A 15,049-nucleotide genomic window follows, 5' to 3' on the forward strand; every position below is an offset into this window, starting at 1 on the left:
TTAATTACTTCTGAGAAACGGACCTTCCGTTTCCCCGGCTGTTACTTGAAGCTCGTTAAACAGGCCCCTCTCAATGGCGCCGTTCTGTGAGACTGTCCTCAGATTTCCGTTACACGCCACGCGAGCTCGCCGTGTTCAAAAGAAAAAACGATGGCCCTGGCCGGTGTGGCACAGTGGTTAGAGCGCTGGCCTGTGTGCTGAAGGGTCTTGGGTTCGAGTCCCAGTTGAGGGCATGCACCTGGGTTGCAGGTTCGATCCCCGGCCCCGGTGGGGGCTCGTGAAGGAGGCAACCAGTCTCTCTCACATCGATGTTTCTCTCTCTCCCCACCCGCCTCCTTCCCTCCCTCCCTCTCTAAAAATCAATGAAAAAAATATCCTCGAGTGAAGATTAATGAAAAAACAAAATCTATGTAGAGGGAAAAGCATGGTAGACACTAGCTACACAGTGAAGGTCCATCCCTAGTTTCCCTTGAAGAGTTGTCCCCCTTGCGACGGACAACGTGGACTTGAAACCTATGTCTTATGTGAAACCTACGTCACAGGACTTGATACCTGTGAGATATCCACCTGGTCTAACCACTTGGATAGCTCACAGGTATCTCACAGGGCTTGCCTTGGTCATGACTGGGCTCATGATTTTCCCTATGGCCTCTTCTACTGGCCATCAACCATTAGGCCGGAACTCTCGGATCGCTCCCAGTGCCTTGGGCCTCACATCCAAGGGGCTCCCAGTCTTGCTCATCAGCTCAGTAAACAGTGCTCAAGTCCAGCCCCACTCGCCACCCTCCAAGAAGACTCTCCAGTCCTGTCCCTCCCACTGCAAGGTCAACCCTGGTCTCCTGCTCTTGCAGGCCCCACCGCCTCATCTCACCCTGCTCACTCTGCTGGCCTGGGCCCCTCCCGAACCACACTGGGTGCCCCTTGCATGCGATTATGGGGCACATGTACCACCCTGCATGTGTTTATCGCACACTTTATGGTGTTGCATTCCCCATGGACTTGCTTCCACTCACTGCTCGGCTCTTCGCCTCTCTTCTCGTGAAAGTCACTGAAGAGTTGTCCACACTAGAAATCTGCCATCTCCCCTCCCTGCTCTTGTACCGGCTCCCGACGGGTTTTTACTGCCTGCATCCCGATGACACCTCTCCTCTGGAGCCCAGGAGCGCGCCCCACGTTGCCCAACCCAACGTTGAGTCTCGGTCCTCCTCTTAGTTGACGCAGGAGCAGCTTTGGCCGTAGGTGACCACGCCACGCTTCCTACCGCACTTTCTCCACTCGGCCTCAGGACACTGGCCTCTTTGTCATCTCTCCTTCTCACTCTAGCTTGTCCCCCCTCTCGCCTTCCTGCCCTTAAATACGAGAATGTTCCAGAGCACATTCCAGGAACCTCTTCTGGGCCTACACCAAATCTCCTCTTGATGGCATCGAATCCAGTAGCTTTAGGTATCTCCCCTACATGGAAGACCTTCAAGTTCACGTTTCCAGCCCCAATGTCTTTCTGACCCCTGGACCTATATGTCCACCGGCCCACCTTGGATAATCTCACAGGGCTTACCTTGGTCATGACTGGGCTCACGATTTTCCCTATGGCCTCTTCTACTGTCTCCTCCAGCTCAATAATAGATCGTTACACTCCCCTGGGTTTTAGGTCAAATACCTGGGGGGTCATCCTTCACTCTTCCCTTTCAGTCATGAGCTCATCAACCCACCAACCAATGTTGCTGCTACAACAGTCCCTCCCCTGGGTCACTGTCCTCACTGCTCCCTCCTCCCTACACTAGTCTATCCCCCCACTCAGCAGCCAGACTGAACATCAAAGTCTGTCACATCACTGTCACACTCAACTACATCATATTTCACTTCCACCTAAAACCACTCAATGGCCATGATCTTGTTGACCTACAAAATAACAGTCACCTGCTCTTCCTGATGCAAGGCGGGGAGCGTGGCCCTTACCCCTTCCCCATTGTCCCTCAGACTGTGCTTCCTAGCGGCCTCCCGTTTCCTCACAGTGGCCTCCTGGTTGATAATCCGACAAGCGTGGCTGTGCATTCGCCACTCCTCCCACCTGGCCAGGCTTCATGAATAGCGTCACTCACACCTGCTCCAGCCTCTCTCCAGCCCACTCACTGGCTCCTTCTCTGAGTCACCCTTCAGAGCAACTGCTGGGACCCAACTGATGCACGTTTAGTGCACGCACATCAGAACGCCCCTCCTCGAGCCCTGGACTGTACGCTCGGTGGTTAGAGTGTCGGCCCCTGCGCCAAAGGGCTGCGGGTTCAATCCCGGGCCCCGGTTGGGGTACGTGTGGGAGGCAACCAATGGATGACACGACACAGAGGTGTTTCTCTCTCTCTGTCTCACTCGCCCTCCCTCCTTTCCCCTCTCTCTAAATATCCTCCAGTGAGGATTTTAAAAAGAAAGAAGAATTTCCCTCCTTGAGGTCTTGCCTCAGATCCCAGCGCCTGCAAGGGAGCCTGGCATGTAGTGAGGACTCAGCAAACACTGGTGCAGCAGCAGTGTCCCCAGGATGCCTGCGCCCTAGTCCCTAGAGCCTGCGACTGTACTACGTGTCACGGCAGGGAGACTCCGCAGATATGTGACGCTCACGGGCTTTGCTGTGCTCGACAACCTCCAGGTGGTGACCTTGGGGGCCACTCCCAGCAACCGGAGCCACGCTCACCCCCTCGTCGAGGAACAACACCCACGCCCCCCCCCCCTCGGCCTGAATTCAGTGTTGCCTGCAATTTATCATTTACATCAGCCTGTGACGTGGGACCTGTTATTAACTCCACTAGGAGGCTGGAAACCACGTTCTATGCAGGTTAAGTCATTCTTTTGATGCCGCGTGGCCAACGCAGCAACAGGGACCGGAGCAGCTTGACTGCCCTCTATCCACACGACACCTCACGCCGTTCCCCAAACGCTCACCAGGGACCTGAAACAGAAATGGCATCGCCTGTGGGGCGATGGCCCAATTTTTTTGTTGTTGTTGGGACTGAAAATAAAGTGATTCTGGGTTTCATTTGTTAGTAGGTCTGCCTTTTGGTTCTGAAACACACTGTTAAATAAATGCAAATAAAACAGAGTTTTCAATGAACAAAAGCCTACTCCCCCGGCTGGCCGCCTCTTGCACTCACGTGATCCCTTCTCTGTTGCATTGTGCATGTTGCGTGTTTGATTTTATTTTATTTTTTAAGTTTTTCAAATTTTTTAAATGTCTTTATTGATTTTAGAAAGAGAGGGAGAGGGAGAAACATTGATGAGAGATATACATTGATCGGGTGCCTCCTGCACGCCCCCTACTGGGGAATGAACCCACAACCTGGGCACGTGCCCTGACTGGGAATCGAACCAGAGACCTCTTGGTGCACCGGAAGGCACTCAACCACTGAGCAACACCAGCCAGGACGCGTGTTTGATTTTAATCTGGCTGCGGCAGACCCACCATCGTTAGCGTGGTCTTATTGGAGGAAGGTTAGGACACTGCTTTTTTGCCCCCCAATATCTAAGCGTTGCCCCCTTCTTTCCCTTTTCACTGAACTGTAACTCTGAGAACATTCTGGAGAAGGCCCTGCCGTGGGACGGGTCCAGCCTGGACCCCGACTGGGCCACCTGCTGACCATCAAACCCGGGCCCACTTCGCTACGCGCTAAGGCCGACCCCTCCTCACCTGCACAGGGAGGGTTTGGTGGAAACTAAACCACACTCCTAGAAAATGCTTCTGCGAACGCAGGAGGTGGAACCACATCAACACGATGACTATTCTACCATCCGAGTTCCAGGGTGAGATTTCTGTTCACCGCTGATTCTAATAATTTTCCTCTGAAATCTCGCACTAATTAGAATATGCATGTTATATAAATTGCACCGTGTGAAAATCCGAAAGCCGACGTTCTTCCTCCCTTGAAGGGAGCCAGTGACTCATCCGGGAGCTGACGGCCCGCAGGTCGGCCAGGTCGGCTGGGGCGCTGGCTGGGTGTCCTAAGCCTCGCCGGGCTCCCTGCTTGTTGGGGTGAGGATCACGTTAAAAGTTTCCTTTAGAAAGCATGTCATTTGGAAATATTTTCTTTAAAAAACGCTGAGCGTTACTTTACTCGGTCATGGAGTCCAAGTCCCCTCCCTGCCTTTCTGACCCTGGCCATCCCTGCAGCCCGATTCCATGTCCCCCCGCCTGCCTGTGTGTCACGAGCACAGTCACCCGCTGCTTTGGGGGCCCTTCTGTGCATTTGTATAACTATTGCAATGACCAAAGTTTGTCCCGGGCCACGTGAACCTGCAGCCACAGCGCAGAACGCGCCCCACAGGGATTCATAAGTGAGGACTGGCTGTGTGAAGGGACACCGGGAGCCCTGGAGTGTTTCAGAGAGAGGGACTTTCCGCTCTAGTAGAAGGAAGAGCCCTGTGCTGGCCGGGGGGCAGCGGGTTGGAGCCTCGACCCATCACCAAAAAGCTGCAGGTTCGACCCCCAGTCGGGGTGCCCCTGAGAGGCAACCAATCAATGTTTCTCTCTCTCTGTCTGTCTCTCTGTCTTTTTTTTTATAATTTTTTTTTATATCTTTATTGATTTCAGAGAGAGGAAAGGAGAGGGAGAGAGAGAGACAGAAACATCAGTGATGAGAGAGTCACTGATCGAGCCCGCAACCCGGGGTGTGCCCTGACCGGGAATCGAAGCCCAATCGCCTGGATCCTAGGTCGATGCTAAACCACTGAGCCACGCCCGGCCTTTAAAAATCAATAAAAATACATCCTCGGGTGAAGATTTTTTAAAAAAGTGAGCGTGCCGCCCTTGGGAACGTGTCTGGAGCAGCTGCCCTCCTGAACCCCGGGTCCCGGGGGGATGCTCCTGTGGTCAGATGAGTCAGCTCCTCCGGTCACAAGTTTCTTCTACAAGAATCTGCTTTCAGTTGCCAATCACAGGACTTCACTCGTGTGTGGGATTTAAAACCGAAAGCAACAGATGAGCAACCAGGACAAACAAGCAAAACCCCAGACACAGGCAAGAGCATGGTGGTGACCAGAGGGAAGGGGGGGACAGTCAAGGGTGCAGGGGGGCAAATGGTGACGGAAGGAGATCGGACTCTGGGTGCCGGGCTCACAATGCAATAGACAGATGTAGCAGACCTTACGCCTGAAACCTATAGAACCTTATTAATCAACATCACTCCAAGGAATTTAATTTAAAAAAAAAAAATTTGTTTTCCAAAGTGGATTTGAACTGTAGTCCCCATGTGGTAAATTTCAAACGCATTTTCCCCTTTCCAACTGATCAACCTCTAAAATACGTTTCCTACAATTAAACAAATGAAGTCGGATTTTGCCTGTTCATGAGCTGATAATCCTCACATTTGCCTCACAGTGATCACTGGCCTATGGAGTCTGACAAGGTGGGATTTTTCAAAAGATGATGCATTAATTCCCATTTAAATGTAATACTAGGTATTTTGACGTGACCTCGATTCAAAGGGTGTTTCTGCTCCAGTGTTGCTACACTGTGTACTTTTGATTATTGGTTTATTTTATTTATTTTATTTATTAATCTTCACCTGAGGATATTTTTTCCGTTGATTTTTTTAAAGAAAATGGAAGAGAGGGAGGGACAGGGAGGGGGGAAGGAGAGAAACATCGACGTGAGAGAGACACACAGACTGGTTGCCTCCCACACTCCACCCAACCAGGCCCGGGAGGATCGAACCTGCAGCCCAAGTGTGTGTCCTTGACCGGGAATCGAACCCACAACCCTTCGGTGTGCAGGCCGACTCCCTAACCACCGAGCCCCACCGGCCAGGGCATGATTACCGGTCTTACTAAAATCATTACAACGCCCCAAACAGCACCGCTCGCGAATGCCAAGGTGACGTCAAGTCAGGCCTGTCGTCACATAGAGCCGCTGACCCATCACCCACTGGACACCGGCTCTGTCATCATTTAGAACTAAGGGAAGAACTTAACTCTCTGTGCCACTTAACGAAATTATTCTTAAATACATTCAGAGTCACGAGCAAGCGAGAGGAGCCTTGTGGAAGAGAGAAATCAACAGGGACTTTCGCGCCCAGGCGTCCGGGTGTCTAAATGATAACAGGCTCTGTTATCGTTTAGAACTAAGGGAAGAACTTACAAGCTGCTGAGAATGAGCTGGGGGCGATGCGATTAAATTCAGAAGGTGTCCAGGGGAAAGACAATTTTTTCTTTCACATATTTTCCAAGCAACTTCTCATATGTGATCGCCAAATATATTCTACTTGTCACCCATACACATGTTCTGACGGCCGAGTCCACGGGCTCGGCACAGACACCGCATAAGGTCGGACACCCACGCAAGCTCGCCCGGGCCTCTCTCCTGCCCCCGCCCGGTTTTCCGTGACCCTCCTTCCCTCCACCCGCTGTCTGGCCTGTGACCTCCCCCAGTTAGTATCAGGCACGGTCACCTGCCCCGATTCTAAGACCGAACCTATAAGGTTCCTCCCGCGACTCCCCTAAAACCGGGAGCTTAACGCTAACGCCCCACACGTTGTGCCACGATTTTAAGTCAAGTGAGTGCTGTGAAACTTTCTGTGCAATTTAACGAAATTATCCTCGAGGACGTCAAACAGTCATAAGCCCAAAACGGTCACTGTAGGGAAATTTATAGCAGCCCGACGGGAAACGATGTAAACGCCCCAAATCAGGGACGCGGCTCACGAGTAAGCACCCGCGCCCGTTCGTAACAGTCGTCCACGTTTAGATCCTATAGTTTAAGGAGTTTGTAATAACAACGTATTAGGCCTGAGAAGAGCCCAGAACAGAATGGAAGGTGAGGAATTGACCCCAACGGGACCAAAATATGCACAGGAGCCAAGGAAAGAAAACACAGGGAAATACAAAGGAAGACTGTTTCTGTGGGGTGGCGTTAAGGACCGTTTCCTTTCTCACAGGCTATTCGGTGTCTCCAAACTTTTGGCGGTTAGTGGGTATTGTTTGGGGATGGACTGTGGTCTCGGCCTGATCTCGAAAGGACACACACAGTCCGTTCTCTAGGGACACGGAGGGGCCGTGGGCCACTGCCACTCACAGGCGTCTCTCCACGGTGAAGACGGCCCCAGAGCGTCACCAAGTAAAATAAGAAATAAAGCATCGCTGCGTCTCACGGCTCAGTCCAAGGGCCCGTCGCCTCCTCCTTCAGACTGGCCTCCGCCGGGGAAAGCAACACATTCACCCACCGCCACAGAATGCAGATTCGCAGGAATCCGCCTGGCCACATCTTCAACACGAGACGCAGGCCCGTCGCCGGGCCCAGCGCATCCCTCGGCCCCCCGGAGACGGTGCTACTATGGGCAGTGCGTCGGTAAACAGACCAACCGCCGGGTGAGCAGGCGGAGATGCCCGGGACGTCGCGTACGGTGTCGCTTACTACACACGCTTGTCAGAGGAACGCCGGGGCGCCGGGGCAAACGGGTTTAACCGCCGGGGGGGGGGGGGGGGACCTCGGAAAGGACGACTTTCATTCAACAGATAAGTAGCCAAAGCCACAGGAGGGAGCTTTCCATTCAGGGAGACAAGAAAACGGCGGATCCCTGTCCCATGGCAACACTCTGTCCACCCTAGAGAGATGGACGCACCCTGGTCGACAGTCCCAGTGCCCCCGTTGACCAGCCGCAGCCCCTGGGGACCGTCACAGCCCCTCTCTCTCTCTCTCTCAGTTTCCCCCTCTGCAGAGACCCGGAAAGGTCAGAAGAGCGGAAAATGCACAGAGACAAAGCGAGGGTGTCAGGAACCGGGGAGGGCCCTCCTCACGGGCCAGACCGCAGGGGTCTCCAGGCTGTCCCGCAGCCACATTCTCGAGACCCCCCACGGATTATACACGCGGTGCACTGCACAACCTCTGGGGCCGGGGGTTACAGAAAGAGCGCCTGCCGGGCGTCTCCCCTAATCGGACCTTTAGTTATATTCCACCAACTTCAATTGCAATCCTGGACAATCTGGGGAGCAGAGGGGCAGGAGAAACATTCGTCCCCAGTAAAGACATTCATCTGGACTGGTTATCCCTACGTCAGCTGAACACAGGTGAGAATGGGAACAGGGACACCCAAGGCCAAGATGAAAGAGTGGGAGACACCAGCTGCCCGGGAGTGTCCCGCACGTGGTGACACTCGTCCTTTCTGGGGCCGGCCCCAGCATTCAGGTGGCCACAGTTCAAGGCCAGCAGCGCCTTGAGCCCAGGTCATTGCCACCAAGCTCGGGCTGGGCCTCAGAGGCAAGTTCTTCTGCATAAAGGAGCCCGGGGGAGGGTGGCCACCAAATGTTGAGACAAGAGTCTCAGGAGCAATAAATGCGTTTTCGGCGTGTGAACCCCTGAGCCTCGTTTCAACCTGAGTAGGAGGAAGCACAGCTGACTCCGAAACCACCTTCCACGTGTGCAGACAGAACCCGCGCCTCCTCCCTGCACACGTGGACATGCACAGCCCCGCTCAGGAAGGAGTGTGGCACACGTGGACACGCGCAGCCCTGCTCAGGAAGGAGCGTGGCACACGTGGACACGCGTAGCCCTGCTCAGGGAGGAGCGTGGCACACGTGGACACGCGCAGCCTGCTCAGGAAGGAGCGTGGCACACGTGGACACCCACAGCCCCGCTCAGGAAGGAGCGTGGCCCACGTGGACACCCACAGCCCCGCTCAGGAAGGAGCGTGGCCCACGTGGACACCCACAGCCCCACTCAGGAAGGAGCGTGGCCCACGTGGACACCCACAGCCCTGCTCAGGAAGGAGCGTGGGGCAGGGCAGGGCCTCTTTCGCCCGTTTACCCAAACCGAAGGGCGTGGGGCCGCCAAGGCGGCAACACCCCCCGGCCGGGTTTCTGAAAGGCCCCTGGGCCCCCCCTCCCCCCGAAAACCCGTAAAATGAAAGCGCAGAGGCTCACTTACCCCAGGCGACCGGCCAGGTTCATGGAGACACAGAAGAGCAGGAGGTTCTTGACCATGACAGAGCTCGAGAACATCCCATTGTCCATCCCCAACACGGGCGGCAGCCGCTCCCCTCTCCCGCGGGCTCTCGGAGCTGCGAGGCACAGAGAGGGGACACGGGCATGAACGCCGCGCTCCCCGGCTCGGCTCCCGGAATCGAATCATGCAGCGACCTCGGACTCTCCACCCAGAGAGTGCCCGGCCGGCCCCGGCCACCGCTCCACCGCGGGCGGCGCCTGTGTCCCCAGGACAGGTCGGGCCCAGGAAGAAAAGGACACTCTGGCTTTCAGGTGCCCCTTAAACGCCGCGTCCTTCGAGGGGCGCTTCTCCCACGTCTCAAGCACACTCCGTTTTTGCTTTTCAGCAGGCGGCCCCATGACCCCTCGGCACTGTTATTAGAATCAAGGCTGGAAGCCACGGAACCGCCCTGCTGTCAGATCCACAAGCGGAGCGACTTTACCTTCTGAGGTACCTGCCACGTGCTCGGAGCCCACAGACTACTCCTTGTTCTGCAAGGTGCTGAGAGTATGTGGAAAGAGGGAGAAAAAGGCACATTTAAGAAACACGGCCACAGGGGCTGGGGGACAGGGCTGCTGGGGGAGGCCTGCGTCCTCGGCAGGCGCCCCTGCGCCCAGACAACTTCAGGCTGTCCCTGCACCCGGGGAGGTCTCGGGGCTGCGCTGGGCCCCGCAGGGCGCCTGCAACCCAGGCGGGCACCGCCCCGGGCTCTGCGCGTCGGCTGAGCTCAGGCGCCCCTTTCTCACCCTGCGCAGATCACCCCAAAGGGGTGCACGCGGCACGGGCACGCCTCGGGATCCAAGGCGGCATTTCCCCAAGGGGCCCCCAGGAACGGGGAGCCACACAACAGGTACTTGGACCTCAGAAGCGAAGGTGCCCGAGTCCAGAAGGGCAGGGGGCCAGGTGGTCGCCGGGCGCGTCGCCCGACCCGGGCTGGAGTCCCCGCCGGGGAGCGCGCGGCGCTGCATGCGGGAAACTGGGGCGGCGCCTCCTGCTGCGCCCCCGCCCGGCCCCCCAAGAAGCGTGGCTCTTCCGCACTCGCCGGGGCGCCTCGGGGGCTCGCGGGCGGCACTGCGGGGCCGCAGCCTCGGCCGCCCCGGCTCCCGCGGCTCCGCGGGGTCGGCCTCCCGCCCGGTGCGCAGGGCGCGCGGCGCGCCTCCCGCTGCCCGGCCTCCCCGGCCCGCTCCGGCCGCTCTCGCGCCCCTTCCCGCTCCAGCCCAGGGTCCGAGCCGAGCCCCGCGCGGTGCAGCGGCGGTTCCGAGCCCCCCACCCCCACCCCCGGGGCCTCCAGCAAGCGCCCCGCGCGCGCGACACCCCAGCGGAGCCCGCTGCTCCGGGACCCCCCGCGCCCTCCGGGTGGGCGACTTGGGCCCTCGGGGCTCCAGGTCGGGCGTCCCCGCGCCCCGATTCCCAGCGGAGGGCGGGGTGGGCGCTGCGCCCCGGGGCCCCGTCTGGCGCGGCTCCCTCCGCCCCGCGCGCCCCTGCCCTCCCGCAGCCGCCGGGGGAAAGTTTGCGCCCCCGGGCGCCCGAGGCTCCCCGCCGGCTCTCCAGCTCCCCTCCCGGACCCTGCAGTCCGCGGACAGGGGTGCGCCGCGCGGGGGCCGCCGTCCTCTCCCCCCCCCCCCCCGCGCAGTCCCGGCCCCACCGCCCGGCCCCGCGCGCCCGGCGCTTACCCTGCGCGCCGGCCCCGGGAGGCGAGCCGTCGGCCACGGGGCATCGTCCTGCGCCGCCGCCCGCTGTCGCCGCGCTGGCGGGCGCGGGAGGCCGGGCGCGTCACCGCCCCATGCCGCCCGGGCCAACTTGCCCCGCGCTCCCCGCCGATCCCGGGCCAGCGGACCCGGCGCCCCGCGCTCCCGCGGCCGCCCTGCGGCTCCGCTCCGCGCCCGGGGCCGCGCGCCGCCCGCCGCAGATGCCCCCGCGCCCGCCTCACCTCTCCGCGCGCCACGTGCCGTCCTCCCCGCCGCGCCGCCAGGGGCCGCCAGACCTCGCCGAATGCGCGCGGGCCGCGGGCGGGCGGGGCGGGCCTGCGCCCGGGGAGAGCCGCGGGGCTGCGGAAGTTTTTCTTTTCTTGGATCGGCGCTGTCACCTTTATTAATGGCACACGGGCTTCTATTTCTCCTTCTCATAGTTTTATTTCTCAGCCACGGGGCAGCCAGGGCGCATGCAGGATGATACGAGTTTCAGGTGTACAACCTAGTGAGTCAACATTTACATAACTTGGGAAGCGGTCTCCCCGATCAGTGCCCATCTGCCAGGATTCGTGCTTGTTACAGTATCACGGGCTGTGTCCCTGGCTTGTTACAGTATCGCTGACTGTATCCCCTGCGCTGCACTTTCCAGCCCCGTGACTGCTCTTATAACCGGCCTTTTGTAGTCGGCTGCCTTCGCCTTTCTCACCCAGCCCCCCAATCCCCCCCCACACACACACACTTGGCAACCATCAAAATCTTCTCTTTGGATATGAGCTTGTTTCTGTGTTGTTTGTTCATTTATTTTGTTTCTTCGATTCCACATATAGGTGAAATCACAGGGTACTTGTCTTTCTCGCCCTGACTTATTTCACTTTGCATAATACCCTCTGTGGTCCCCAAACGCCAAGATTTCATTCTTTTTTTTCTTTTTTACGGCCAAGTCCTATTCCATTGTATAGAGGCACCGCTTCTTTATCTGTCCATCCGTCCATGGGCACCTAGGTGGCTTCCATGTCTTGGCTGTTGCACATAATGCTGCTGAAATGAACCTAGGACTGCATATGTTCTTTTGAATTGATGTTTTGCGTTTCCTCAAATAAATACCCACAACAGCGATGGCTGGGTCCTTCTTTGGCTCTTGTTCTAAAGTCTTTTTTGTATCCCAGTATTGTTACCCCAGCTTCCCCCCCCCCCCATATCTATTTGCAAGAAATACCTTTTGCCATCCCCTTACTTTGAGTCTGTGTGTCTCTTGATCTGAAGCGGGTCTCCTGGAGACGGCACCTGTCTGGGTCTTGTTTTCTTACCGGTTCACCCACCCTGTGTCTTTTGATTGGAGCATTTAATCCATTTACATTTAAAGTGATTATTGATAGGTATGCAGTTACTGCCGTTTTATGATTCACTTCTTAAATCATTTTTTTCTTCTTTTTCTTAAAGATCTTTAACATTTCTTGTAATAGCTTTTTCTTATTTGGGAAGCTCTTTACCTGTCCTTCAGTTCTAAATGATAGCTTTGCTGGGTAGAGTCATCTTGGTTGTAGTTCCATGTTTTTCATCACTTTGAATATTTCTTGCCACTCCCTTCTGGCCTGCAAGGTTTCCGTGGAGAAAACAGCTGACAGTCCTATGGGTGCCCCCTTGTAGGTAACTAACTGCTTTTCTCTTGCTGCTTTTAGGATTCTCTCTTTGTCTTTAACCTTTGGCATTTTCATTATGATGTTTCTTGCTGTGGGCCTCTTTGGGTTCCTCTTGTTTGGCACCCTTGTGCTTCCTGGACGTGTAGGGGAAAGAAATTATTTTTTCAAATAGATTTTCAATGTCTTGCTCCCTGTTTTCCTCCTGGCACCCCAATGATGCAAATGCTGGTAAGCTTGAAGTTGTCCCAGAGGCTCCTTACACTATCTTCATATTTGTGGATTTTTTTTTCTTTCTTTTCTCTCTTCTGATTGGGTATTTATTGCTTTCTTATATTCTAAATTCTTGATTTAATTCTTGACATCCTCTCCTGTTGATTCCCTGTAAATTATTCATTTCAGTTTGTGTAGCCTTCATTTCTGACTGGTCCTTTTTATATTGTTGATGTTCTAAGACTCTTGAAATTCTCCCTAAGTCCCTTGAGCATCCTTATAACCACTGTTTTGAACTCTGTATCTGATAGATTTCTTGCTTCCATTCATTTAGTTCCTTTTCTGGAGATTTCTTCTGTTCTTTCATCTGGGACATGCTTCTTTGTCTCCGCATTTTGGCTGTATCCCTGTATTTGTTTCTATGTATTAGGTAGAGCTGCTGTGTCTCCTGGAATTGGTAGAGTGGCTTTGTGTAGTAGGTGTCCTGTGAGGCCCAGGGGCTCAGCCCCCCCAGAAACCTGAGCTGGGCACGCCTGCTGTGCCCCTGTGTGGGCTGTGTGCACTGTCCTGTTGCAGTTGAGCCTTGGTTGATGTTGGCATCACTGGGACAGATGGACCCCCAGGGCAATCTGTTGCAAGGATGGGCCGCAAGGATTGGCTGCAACTACAGCAGAAGAGCAGCTGTGCAAGAGCTGACCCTACGGAGTAGGATTTACTTCAGTGGGGCTTTGGTGCTCACCAAATCTGCCCCTTGAATGTGTCACCTGTGGAGGTGGTAGGATTGTAATCCAGAGTGGTCGAAGCTGACTACTGGGTGCACAGGCTCTGGAGCCTCCTGGGTGGTGAAAAGTCAGCCAGGGCCACCTAGCATGAGCTCCAGAGTCATCTGCAGATGGCTGTTACCTGTTCTGGGCTTGCCCAGGGGAGGGCAAGCTGGGAACAAAGACCGGCTGCCACTAGTGCCGGGCCTGGGGCCACTTAGCAAAGGGAAGGGGGTTGTCAGAGGCCAGATGCTGCTTGTTTGAGAGGTTTTAGGAAAGTCTGAATCTTGAGGCAATAGCAGCCAGTTGTATGGAAAAGCCACAGGAAATGGCTTGGACGTGCCCACAAATAGGGAGGGGAGGGGTCTCCGGGAATCCCCAGGGCGGGTGAAAAGTATGAGCCAGGTTGATGGAGACTCAGAGATGGCGCCTGCCTCTTGGCTCTGTGGGGGGCGGGCTCAGCAAGGGAACAAGGGCCTCCGCCAGCACTTCTGTCTGGGAGAAAGCTGCCCCTCCGGCTGTCACCTGATTGCAGACAAGTTAGTTCTCCCCCTCAGTGTCTAGGTTCCTTTCCAGCTGCTGCCCCCGCCTCGGAGCTCAGAGGGAGGGCGTCCGAGTGAGCCCATGTGCCCGCCCTTCAAGAGGACCACCTGGGCTCCCGCAGCCTCGCGTCCCTCAGCCCCAGTCCCCGCTGGGTTTCACAGCCCGAGTTTCTGGGGGCCTCTCTTCCCAGCACTGAAACCCTGCGCCGGGGGCCTGGCGTGGGGCTGCGACCCCTCGCTCCTCAGGGGGGTAACTCCGCAGCCCGGATATCCCTCCCAATTTTATCTTATTGATTTATTTTTAAATCCTCACGGGAGGATACTTTTTCCATGGATATTTAGAGTGGAGAGAGGGAGGGGGAGAGAAACATCGATGTCACATTGATTGGTTGCCTCCCTCACACACCCCAACCAGGCCTGGGGTTCGAACCTGCAACCCGGGTACGTGCCCTTGAGTGGGAATCGAACCTGAGGCCCTTCGGTGCTCGGGCTGATGCTCTAATCACTGGGCCACACCGGTCAGGGCGTCCCTCCCAATGTTAAACGGCCACTGGTGGGTGTGGGACCAGTGGGTTCCCTCCTACCGGCCTCCACGTGGCGTCTTTAACCCCTGGGCGTAGGGCTTCCCTTCAGCCACGTTTCCGGCGGCTCTGAGTGATGGTGGTTCTGCGGTTTAGTTGTAATTTTGATGTGGTTGTGGGAGGCTGGGAGCCCCGGGTCCCGTCTGGCCGGCATCTTGCCCGGAAGTCCCACCTTGCCCGGAAGTCCCACCTTGCCCGGAAGTCCCACCTTGGCGCAAGCCCCTTTGGGAGAATTTAGGGAAGTTCCGGCAGGAGCCAGAACAGGCCGGGGTGTGGAGACAGACTGCGAGCGGCTGCCCCCCCAAAGCCATGGCGGGAGCCGCCCTCCAGCCCCGCCCCGAAGCCCACGGTCTCCTCCCGCTGTGTCCCTGGTTCCTTTCGAGCAGCTGCTCCGGCGCTGGAGTCGGAGGGAGGGAGTCCGGGTAAGTCCCGTGTGGCCCTTTAGGAGGAGCCTCGTGTCCCTCAGCCCCAGTCCCCGCTGGGTTTCCCAGCCACAGTTATGGGGCCTTCTCTTCCCAGCGCTGGGACCCTGGGCTGGGACCCCTGACTCCCCAGAGTGGGGTCCTCTCTGCCGATATTTCTCGAAGGCCTTTGGGAGCATATTGGGTGCCCCCTGTAATAACCACTGGCCCCTCTTTTCATTTGTTTGTGTTTTTTTTTCTTACTCT

General features: G+C 56.5%; 2 protein-coding genes across 2 annotated transcripts in view; one reads left to right on the forward strand and one right to left on the reverse strand.

Annotated features, from left to right (window-relative positions):
• GABRA5 (gamma-aminobutyric acid type A receptor subunit alpha5) overlaps positions 1–9,559 on the reverse strand; it is a 50,943-nt gene extending 41,384 nt beyond the window's left edge. Inside the window, exons 1-2 of the mRNA XM_087829197.1 lie at positions 9,399–9,559; positions 8,900–9,032 (exon numbers count right to left, since the gene is read on the reverse strand). Of these exons, the coding sequence (XP_087685323.1) occupies positions 8,900–8,985 (86 nt within the window). The 5' untranslated portion in view covers positions 8,986–9,032; positions 9,399–9,559. The remainder of the gene's footprint in view (positions 1–8,899; positions 9,033–9,398) is intronic.
• GABRB3 (gamma-aminobutyric acid type A receptor subunit beta3) overlaps positions 1–15,049 on the forward strand; it is a 185,065-nt gene that overhangs the window by 35,885 nt on the left and 134,131 nt on the right. The window lies entirely within an intron of this gene.

This window comes from Miniopterus natalensis, chromosome 22, assembly GCF_054644295.1.
Source record: "Miniopterus natalensis isolate mMinNat1 chromosome 22, mMinNat1.hap1, whole genome shotgun sequence".
In the NCBI taxonomy this organism is placed as follows: Eukaryota; Metazoa; Chordata; class Mammalia; order Chiroptera; family Miniopteridae; genus Miniopterus; species Miniopterus natalensis.